The 11,388-nt window shown below is 38.8% G+C and overlaps 1 protein-coding gene across 2 annotated transcripts; it reads right to left on the reverse strand.

Annotated features, from left to right (window-relative positions):
- Window positions 1-756: 756 nt before the first annotated feature.
- On the reverse strand, window positions 757-9,638 carry LOC149848385 (shaggy-related protein kinase kappa-like). 2 transcript variants are annotated; one of them, XM_089994022.1, is made up of 13 exons: window positions 9,407-9,638; window positions 6,430-6,671; window positions 6,263-6,355; window positions 6,069-6,128; window positions 5,692-5,964; window positions 4,519-4,593; window positions 3,863-3,919; window positions 3,642-3,782; window positions 3,473-3,523; window positions 3,267-3,362; window positions 1,700-1,783; window positions 1,517-1,619; window positions 757-1,254 (listed from the first exon to the last, which is right to left on the reverse strand). In XM_089994022.1, exons 2-13 carry the CDS (start codon window positions 6,577-6,579, stop codon window positions 1,166-1,168), a joined length of 1,272 nt encoding a protein of 423 aa, XP_089850148.1. In that variant the 5' UTR covers window positions 6,580-6,671; window positions 9,407-9,638; the 3' UTR covers window positions 757-1,165. The 2 variants fall into 2 exon arrangements, with proteins under 2 accessions (XP_089850148.1, XP_089850162.1); XM_089994036.1 differs by having other exon boundaries at window positions 6,430-6,674; window positions 9,407-9,617.
- Between the last annotated feature and the right edge of the window lie 1,750 nt (window positions 9,639-11,388).

The raw sequence follows: 11,388 nt of genomic DNA on the forward strand, positions 1-11,388 counted from the left end.
AGTAGAATTTACTTTAGTTTGAATAGCAATTCCCATCTTGAAAATTCCTTGTCCCTTTGTCCAAAATTATAAGAAACAAGGTAGTAAAATGTAATGCATGACAATTGACACTTCAAAGCATCCACGAGATTACCACCTTATCATATCAGGGTATTTCAAAGTATCATGTCAGTGTAGAAGCAAAATGGCAACATCATAATACTTAGAATATGGCACTGTTTCATATATCTGCAATAATTCATGATAATCTATCAAGGCTAAGTTGAAGCGGAGCATAAGACCCATCAAACTTTAATTCACTTAAGTGTTGCATATATCTAACAGTGTTCAAATGCTTTCACTCGTTGTATATCTTTTATACGGCAACCAACATTCCTATCTCACTTCTTGCCCTAGCCCACGTGTGAAAGAATGCCTTGTTAGGAATTGAAGAAGAATAGGCTCTGGTTGAGTGAAGTGAATGCTGCAGCATAACTTCCGATTGGAGAGCAATAAACAGTTCCAGTTGTTCAACCCGTCGATCCAGTTGGTTTCAGAAGCAAGGGTAGCATCCCGGCCTCCTTCCAGCAGCGCATTCTGAGATTAGCTAGTCCAATGCATTCACCACTCGTACATGCAAGATTGAAGTTTTAACAGAAGCAAAATTGAGAAATAGCATTCAACCATTGAACATCGAAGGCCATTCTCTTCATGTAAACATGAAACCACCCATCAGTGTTGAGTTGATCAGGATTGTAGCATGCAACACTTGGACTGTTGATCTTAAATGGGCATGGTTTTATCATAAATGTAAAAGAGAGGGTTTTCAGCTGTACTCATCACAAGCATTCAAAATAGAGTGGTTCCTCTGTTGACAAGCAAAGGCAAATACAACAAAAGCACAAAGGAGATACAACAAACCTCAAGCATCAAGGATCTCAAATTCTGCTTCCAAGTGCACCCATTACCAGTTTTTTTGGGACCTCGTTAATGGCAGCGGGAAAAACAAAGTGAAAAAAGAAACTTTACAGATCTCACATACCAAAGTTGTACTTGTTGCTAGGCTATGGCAAACGGACACTCCATTTTGACTCCTGTTCCGTCCCCTTATATATTAGACATGATTGAAACTTCATAAAAATGGCTGTAACCCTGTATCCTCGGTCATATCCATGTGACATAGCTGCTAGGTGTGCAAGGCCATAAACAAATTTTGTTTTCTTGCATGCTCCGGGATAAGCCGCTCGAGGATGTCTGAAGGAATGCCGGTTAGTTCTGTCCATAGAAGAAGAAATGTAAGAAAAAACTTATCAGAAGGAATACCTCTTTCGATGGTACAAGTCCTGGAAAAATGTAAAAGGTGTGGAACCCACATGACAATACAATTCTCATATTCTAGACTGGAATGAGAACTCCATCTTATAAGAAATTGTTTAGGTCGCCCACAGAGCCATCTAAAATTTTTATGTTCAACACTAAAGCTCAGCTATGAAAAAAAAATCCTGAAAACAAGAAAAAAGACAATGGCTATCTTCACCTTGAGGTTTGAAATTGAAGAGCGGCGGGAGAGGGCGACCATTAGGAAGGCGAGTGTTTGGGTCCCGCAACTCATCAAAGAAAGGATGGATACAAGCGTCCAACTGTAGGAGGCCACAAGAGTCAGGAAGATATTTAAGGAAACAGCAAAATATGGAAAAACAAACCGCATGATTATGCTTACAGCTGCGCATCGAAGATTTGGTGAGTATTGTAAAAATCTGGAGACCAAGTCAACTGCTTCTGGTGGAAGCCTTTTCTGGAAAACCTGCTCCACGGTGAAACTGACATCAGTTATGTACATAAAACAGCACAAAGGTCAAGAGGGCCAGCACACAAATTCATCAAGAATTTTACTCAGTTTATTTTGATTTAAATAGATTTCACTAATTTTTAGAATTCTCTCTCCCCACAGTCTGATTTTCCATCGCCATGTTGACAAGCAAAGGCAAACTGCTCTAAACCAGGTTTGGTTGTTTTCTTTAAACTGTGTTTGGTTTAAAGTTTAAACACTAAACTGAACCTGCGGTGTGAAATGACTTAGTGGGGCCAAACTGACCTATGAACTGAGATTATAGTATCTCGTTGGTAGGGTCTCATGACTTAAACCAACCCATCATTCTAAGCTGTCCTAAGCAGCAGCTTGCATCAGCTGACAGTATAGCCTTTTCAAATCTAAGTTGAAAAAAAAACCATGCTTGCAGCTTGAAATAAGCAATCAATGTAGAAACACAATGATAGGATAGGAACATATGAGTGGAAACAGAGGCAGTTTGCCATCTGACAACTTTTTCTTTTTGACAGCAAAATTTAGGACTTAAAGTTATTTAGATGGTAAAAAGGAACATTATTAGTTGATGACATAAGCATGAAGAACAAGTGAAATGATGCAGGTAAAACCTGGAAGGAAAATAAAGGATAAATCTCCCAGAAAAAATCCTACACAACGAACAAAATTTTCATGCTGGTATAGGTCTGAGGGAATGTAAACTTTTCATGCTGGTATAGGTCTGAGAGAACGTAAGATTCCAAGGGAACAAAAGACTAGAGAGGATTGCACGTGAACACAATGTCCAGTGTGACTAATCAAGCTTGTTATGCAACTTATGAATATTGGAAACAAGCAGGGGTGGTGGGCAACTAGTCGAGCAGCTCGTGGGCCGCAAGCTACCCAGCTGGTTTGGCCGAGCCTGGACCAGATATTTGGAGCCCATGCCAGCCCAAAACCAGGCCTAGGATATCCCATCAATGGAATGGGTTTTATCCAACTTTTCACTAGAAGCAAAACCAGAGCTGCCAGTAGTGACTGCTTCAGACTGTGACCTGATCTAGATCTAATTTTCCTCGTAGACATATAGAAAGCAATCTGATCAATAAATGGATAAGTGGCGTTATGTGTCTGAGAGTGGGCAGTGTTTGCATGAGAGAGAGAGAGAGAGAGAGAGATGATGATGATGTAAGTCCAAATCCAGTGGTAGTTTCACAGAAGTGACCTTAATACTGCCAGTTGAAATGCTAAGTTAGGCCACTCGCAGCACAAGGAGGCACATCACACTTCATACATCTTTAGTAATGTAATTCTGGGGAGCACTCGGGCATGGTAGTGAAGCACAAATTATGGGAAAGAAGAAAAAACCCAAAAGGTAACAATCATAATCACAGAGGCAGAATTTTGAATTAAACTGAAAGAAACAGAAGGAAATGAACAAATGAATACCAACATAGAAGATGACATTAATAGTTCACCCTACCTTGTGCCATGGATGAGCTTTTATCTGTGGGAATTTAAACTCTGTATAATTTGGATTCATGCATTTAATTTCCTCTCTTGTGGGTGTTCCTAGAACCTGCAACAATTTTCCACCATAAAACAATGTTCAAGCTCTTGGGCTTTTCTAAAGGCAAAAAAGCCAAATTTAAACTGGTTGAATTTATAATATAAGACTTCCTCTGCAACCTTAATGATCTCAACCAATTGATCAACTCCACTTTCTCCTGGAAATAAGGGCTGCATAGACAACACAGGAAATTTCAAAGAGAAATTCAGCAGGCATCAGACATGCATCTAAAGGTTTTAAAAGTCCAAGAGAACATGAATTATGGTTGTTTCTGAAGCAATGAGTAACCTGCCCAAGGAGTAGTTCAGCCATCACACAGCCAGTGGACCACATATCAATTGCAGTTGTGTATTCAGTTGCACCAAATATTAGCTCAGGAGCACGATAGTATCTTGAACAAATGTAAGAAATATTGGGCTCTCCTTTAACCTGGATTAAGAGGAAGAATCAGTAACAGTGATAAACAAAATGTAAACTAGATACAACATAACATGCGCATTACAACTCACCAAAACTTTTGCGCTACCAAAATCACACAATTTCAGCTGGTGTGTATGGGGGTTCACCTGCAATAACACATGCAAACCCATTAAAAAGTGCAAGGAACACAAAGAACTGATAAATCTTTCAACAGAATTTACATCAATGTTTAAGGAAAAGGCCACTAGATAAACACAATGGAAATGCAATGATAGTTCATCAGACATTGGCATCATTATCATTCAGAAAAGTGGTTATACAACTGATGCAAAATTTGGAGAAGTTATAAGCTTTCATCAGCAAAAATTCCCAATAGATCATCATCAAAGATGATTCACATTGAAATTATTAGCACTTTTCAGGATTCACAAAGAGGGGGCATATCCGCATAAAAACTTGGTTAAGATATGCTAAAAAATTACATATTGTGTAAGTAATGCTCACAAACATTAAAAGATATACTGACATTATTCAGAAAAGCTAGAAACAGAAAAGGAAACAAAGTCCTATATGCTATAATACATCAGATTATCTCTAAAACCAAAATTGCAGAAATTTATACTTTAAATAGCCCTTGCTTATGTGGCCTTGGGAACGATAGCCTTAAAAAAGTAAGAATTTAATATCCAAAAGCCAATACATAATAAACCCACCCAGGTAAAGATCATTTTATGTAGTTGTTTACCAGCAAGTTCTGGGGCTTGATATCACGATGGCATATGCCAACACAGTTATGAATGTACGCCAAAGCCCTGCATATCTGCATTGAAAAGCAAATGAATCGGAATTTTAAGAAATGAAATTGTTCACAAAACTGGAGTACTACCTATGAATACCCCAGATGCAAAATGCCATTAACCTCTCATTTTAAGGACGTTAGTGGAAGATTTTCCATTATTCAAAAGATAAAGTGTAGGTTTTTAAAAAAAAAACAAGGCTCGACAGCTTCCCAGACAATAACAGAAGGGGAAAAGAAAAGTGGAATTATATTTCAACCACCTCCACACTGAAGTGAAAAATATCCTTCCATAATATTCACTTAATTTACATCTAACACAAGATTATGAAAGTTCTAGTGAAGAATATGGCTGAATTACATCAAAAGAATCCACTAGACATGCAAACATCTAATGATACTCCACCTGCAAGTCTGATGCAACCCTGCAATAAGAAGATAAGTAATTTGGCATCTATGTCACATAGGTGTGGGTGCGGGTGCGGATACGGGTGCGAATGTGGCGATGTGGCACTTTAAAAAAACTTGGGTGCGGGGGTGCAGGAAGGGTATATATATATTTTAACATTTTTAAGTTAACACTATGTGTATGTGTGTGCATTTATGTATTTATTTATATAATATGGATAAAACCGGACTTGGTTAGGGTTAACTGAATCTACTTTTAGACAGAAATGGACCTCAGTGTGGTTGACTTCAACTGACAAAGGAAGCCGTGTCCAAGTGTCACACCCACATGAGTGCAGGTGCAACACAGGTGCGGTGCCCTGTTAGAAGAGTCCGTGTTACATAGTTTGGCATTCACGTGCACAAGGTCTACATTTGCAATTTGATGCATTCAATCACAGAACCATCTAACTACAGAATGGGAGGCAGTGACTGAGAAACAAGATAACTAGCGCAATTACATTATGATGTCCTTGACACTCCATTTTTTCCTCTGTACCCATGTCGACACTTGGACACGCTTATTTTAAATTTATTTTGTATTTATGTGATATATATATATATATAGCCGTGTTCCCGTACCCACATTTTTTGGAATTGCCGTGTCATACCCTCTGGACCCATACCTGCACCCGTACCCAGGTGACATAGTCACAATGATGAGATTATACAAACCTGATAGGTGTACAGCTTCACATATATAAGTGGCATTCTCTGGTTAATTCTGTTATAGTGCTTTGCCATACGGTTAACAGTTTCAGGTACAAACTCAAGAACAAGATTTAGATATAGCTCCTCTTTGTCTGTTGTAGAGAAAAAACAGTGCTTGAGGGCAACAATATTTGGATGATCCAGCATGTGCATAATCTGTAACTCCCTGTTCTTGTAACGTTTATCTTGGAGAACCTTCTTTATGGCCACAATTTCTCCAGTTTCTCTGCATTTTGTCTGAAAGAAAAGATGCACAAAATTGATCCAAGAATACCAACAGAGAAAAAGGAGAACCCTGAACGATGCCATCAAGAATGAAAAAAGATTAACCACCACTGTACCTGATACACAACACCAAAAGAACCTGTGCCAACCACATGTTCTGCAATGTAGCTGATTGTCTGATGATTCACAAAAGAAAAAAGGTTAAAAGATGGCAATAAACAAGTCAGGAATACACTTACAAAAGCACACTGCCTTTTCATTTCATTGTAACATAAAGAAAAAAACATTATGAGATTGATTTTCCAAGGACCTGCTTCGGCTGGCCATTTCTACCACCAATAGTTGTAGCTATTATGTGTCCTGCCTCAGCACCCATGCCATCAATTACATCTGGCTCCATATCCTATCATACCAGAATTGTGATGCATTATAGAACCATTCCCAGGTCACAAAGCCGTCAACAGAAAAACAGCTTACCCTGTCATCATCGTGATCAAGCTTATGGTCCCTAATTCTCATTTCAAGCATTTCTCTCCCAAGCCTATCAACCGCATGAGACGATCCCTTGGAACTACTAATTGTCCTAGAGCTCCCTACACCCCCATGTCCCAAGCTGGCAGATGCCATAAATGTGTCCAGTCAGCAGCACAAATGCTGGTGAAGCCCGGAGCCTATCTCGTTAGCAGTTCTCTCTTCACCTCATCTAGGAAGCTGACCTCCTACTGAAACAATAGCCACATATATTTATTACAGAACCACCAAAAGGGAAAAGTAATGAATCGATTCATAATTGAAAAACATAATATGAAAAGATCAATGTAGTGACACTTCTGTGATCAGAAAACACTAAAATAACTTCAGAAACCCTGGAAATATTTAAGGACCAGAACTTTAAGTGTGACATCACATGGTACAAAACCTGGAGTATATAATGATCGTAACAAGAAAAAAGGAAGGTAGAAAAGATAATAACAATTTCTTTACACAACTCGTGCATATAAACTATATATTTTCATCTTAACGGATGCCACATAACTACTAGCAGATTATATACTGATTTCAAGTTATTGTCTGCATGGATATTTTCGACAAAGGAAAGTTTCTCGAGAAGACCTTAAAAAAAAGTCAGAACAGGTATTCAAATATGAGCGTGCACAATAAAATGAAAAAACGACATTTTAAATAGGAAAACTCTGAATCAACTGATTTCAAGTTCAAGGCTTCAAGCCACCAACCCCTTAAATAGGACAAGAGGAAAACTGCCAAAAACAGGTCGCAATATTACTCTACCATTAGCATGAAGTCATTGAACCCTTCAAAACCACATTTCTTCGAGGAAAAAAAAGAGAAAATTAAAGAGTTTTGTAGTGCAGATTGGATCATGGTTAAGAAACTGAAACCTACGACCATATTCAGAGCCAGGAACAAAGCCTTGTTGATTGCGCCAATAATAGAACTGCGTGATCCCATACCAATCACCAACCCGGGTGAACCTAAGACGAGATTCATTATAAATCCATGCAAGACTGGAACACGTAACTTGTTTAAGTTTTTTTTTTCTCACAAGAAGAAACAATTATATGGAAAAATCTCTCGAAAAACACAATCAGTTCATTAAAGCATCTAAGTACTAAGGCTAAGCAAAAAAGGTATAGTACTAAGGCTAAGCAAAAAGGTATAGAAAGTCCGATCAAAGCTACAATTTGGAACTATACAAGGAGAACCAATGGTGACTGGGTGTGTAAACAATCGGCAACAAATACTGTCCATTTAATATAGAACCCCGGGAAAAAAAGCCAAAAAAAAATTAAATTTCAGGGATCATAGCAAGTGCAAAATTACAGCGAGGCTCTCCAAAGGAACCAAAACCCATCTGGAGAGTAGCACAGCATAGAACGCAACAACCGAAAAGAACTCCGAGGCATTATCATATTGTAGAAGAGAAAAATTAAAGAAGTTCTTTCTAGAACGGGCAGTGTAACAACCTCAACACATTGAAAGGGCGTTGTTCCAATCACAACCGAAAAAAAAAAAACTAACTTCAATGAAAGAAAGTGGAAGAAGACAACGACACATCACATAACCAGTGCGGCACTGAAACTCGCAAAATGCAACTGACGTAAAAATGTCGACATTCTTAACGACTCCTGTGGAATTATGAGAATAAAAAGAAAAGATATTATTTTCCTCATTTTCCACGACAATGATCTAGTTTTTTTTTTCAAAAGATATTGGTAATTATTAAAAAGAAAGAGATTTAACGATCGAAAGAAATCGAAGAAATTTCCAAAAACGGAAAGAAAACAAATGAAACTGAAAACTAAAAAGAAATAGAATGAATTCGACAATTTTTTCAAGGAAATCTTACTAAACAACCATCAGTATTTAGCCCAAAGAAAGTAAAACAAAATGATGATTCCGAGGAAATGACAGAATTTTTACATAAAGAACAAAGAAAAACCAGTGTCTGAAAAAGAAATTCCCCACACTAAAAAAAAAAGAGAATCCAAGAAACGATCACTCTAGAAAAATACTCGCATTTTAAAAAACCGTCATATAAATAGAAAAACAAGCTCTTCTCTAAAATCTTTCACAGGAAATTCCGGTAAAGATAGTCATATCATTACTCAAAGCGAAAGGCGAAAAAAAAGAGTGAAAATATCCTCTTCTGCGCAGCTCAAATTTCTTCATTTCCACTCAAAAATCCGGATCGAGAAATGAAGCTCAGAAACCTAACACTCGTGCGATTTCCACTCCAAACGCACCTCCGATCACCTAAAGAACGACGGAATACAGCAAAACGCTTCATTTTCTCGAATTTCCGATGAAAATATCACGAAAAACTCGGGTTCAGACAAAGAAAGCCCGCAAACTAACACTACTTCGGCTCCTACTCCAAACGCACCTCCGATCGCCTAAAGAACGACGGAATACAGCGAAACGCTTCATTTTCTCGAAATTCCGATGAAAATATCACGAAAAACCCGGGTTCAGACAAAGAAAGCCCGTATTCGTTCGGTTTCTACTCCAAACGCTCCACCGATCACCTAAAGAACGACAGAATACAACAACACGCTTAATTTTCTCGAATTTCCGATGCAAATATCACGAAAAACTCGGGTCCAGACAAAAAAGCCCGCAAACTAGTTCGGTTTCTACTCCAAACGCTCCTCCGATCACCTAAAGAAAAAAAGAAATACAGCAAAAAAGTTTCATCTCCTCAATTTTCCAAGACAAATGTCACGAAAAACTCGGCTTTTGGAAAACCGAAATCCAGAAGCTCAAGTGTTGACTCATAAAAGACGATTTCCACTCAAAAAAATCCACCCGGTCACCTCAAGATCCCGCGATTTCCTCCAATTCTCGAAGCTAACCGGCGTAAACCACGGGCAAACACAGATCGGGAGCGAAAACCCGGAAAATCGAGCGCGGGATTGGGGAGATTTCCACTGACCTGAAGAAGAGCGAGCGGCGAACTCGCGCATCCCGATCCTTCTACGGCAAAAGGGAGGGAGTGTAAGAAGAGATAGAGAGAGCGAGTTCCTCTCCCTGGTGGAGTGAAGAGAGACGCTTCACTGGTCACTGCTTCCAGATTTACGTTTCTGGCTTCCGAACCCTCTTTCCTTCTCTCTCTCTCTCTCTGCTTTTCCTTTTTCTTGTTTTTTATCACAAATTTTCGTGTCAACGATTGACGCACAGAGAAGAAGAGACTTTGACGCCCTTTCGACGCCCCCACGCGTCAGCTTCGCGACGATTATTTGCATTTCCAAAAATTGTTAAATGCCCCATTCTATCTCTTAATTACGCTAGTGCCATATCTATGACTGACCACAAACTTTAAAAACGTGGATTAAATTTACAAAAATAACCCACAAACTTTAAAAACGGAGGCTAAATTTACAAAAATAACCCACAAACTTTTGGTCTTGATTAATATAACTACTAGACTTCTTATTTTTAAAAAACACCCCAATCTTTCAATATTGGTTAAGCAAATGACAAACACGTTTATGATTCTAACCCTGATTGGATCTGATAAGATCCGGGTCCAAACTTTGTGCTATAGGTTTGAATAGCTGATCGGTTCGGGCACAAGAGATTCAAGTACTATATGGTCCAAATATATGGTTTAGAAACTTGCATATCCAAAACCAGCTCGATCCAAGTTTCGATTAAGTTATATTTTTTTCCGTGTAAAAACTATAGAAAATGTGATTGGGCATAGCATGTGCTATTTGGACCTAGTTCTGGTTGCACGTAAGCTAGGTCCACTCATACCTGCTACTAACTGCTGAAGGTTGGATATGGGTCTAAATCCACTGGGTTTGGTGTAGGTCTGACCCGCTAACAGCCTTAAGTGAAATAATCAGTGTACCTTCCTAAAACTAATTAATGTTTAGAAGATTTTTTATTTTTATTTTTTTATAACAAAGGAAAACCCTCATCGAGAACCGGGCTACTTAAGAGGCCCATGCACCAACAAGATTTGATCCTGGGCCTTGAACTTGACACAGGACCAAATGGGTAACCACCGCAGTGGTAGAAGAGTTTTATTTTAATCTATAAAATATATTCATAAATCAATCATAAAAACTAGATGCAAATTGGGCATTTTCATAAGTAAGAAAAAAGTTTAAATACATATTGAGCATAAAGAAAAAATGTATAAAAGTTTTCACGGGAGAACGTGATAATTTTAAACATAAAATCAACCTTGACTCTCTGACTAAGCTAAAGGTGGTAGGGAAAAAGGGGGGTTTGTGTTTAAAGGTGACAAAAGTGTGAGCCTAATTTGAAAAGTGAAAAAACTCTGAGGGTGTATTAATTTTGATAAAAAAAAATAACGGGTACTTGAATGTAGGGGTGGCAAAACCTGACCCGACCCGCCAACCCGCCTCTTAGGCAGGCGGGTTCGGGTTGGGCTTAAACTAACCCGTTTAATAAACGGGTTAACCTGCCTAACCCGTTTATTAAATGGGTTGGGTTCATGTTAGGAGTATGCCAACCCGACCCGCCAACCCGTCCGCCAACCCAACCCGCCAACCTACCCACCAACCCGCCCGCTAACCCGCCAACCCGTTTACCCGACCCAACCCGTTTATTAAACGGGTTGGCAGGTCGTGTCGGGTTACTCGTTTAATAAACGGGTCGGGTTCGTGTTTACCACAACTTACCCGCTTAATAAACGGGTCGGCTTCGGGTTGAGGTATGCTGACCCGCCAACCCGACCCCATTGCCACCCCTACTTGAAAGTAACCTTAAAATGTATTCTTTACAGGATAGTGAATAGTTGAGTTGAAAAATAATGGATTTTATGTGAATTATCTTCATGATATTATGGGTTTTATAATATGCCATACAAACATGACAAACACGATATGAACACATTTAATATGATACAAGAGTTTTGTGAAACCAAGACACGTAAACCTCTCT

This window comes from Nuphar pumila, chromosome 1 (genome assembly GCF_984573655.1).
Source record: "Nuphar pumila chromosome 1, dmNupPumi1.hap1.1, whole genome shotgun sequence".
NCBI lineage: Eukaryota > Viridiplantae > Streptophyta > Magnoliopsida > Nymphaeales > Nymphaeaceae > Nuphar > Nuphar pumila.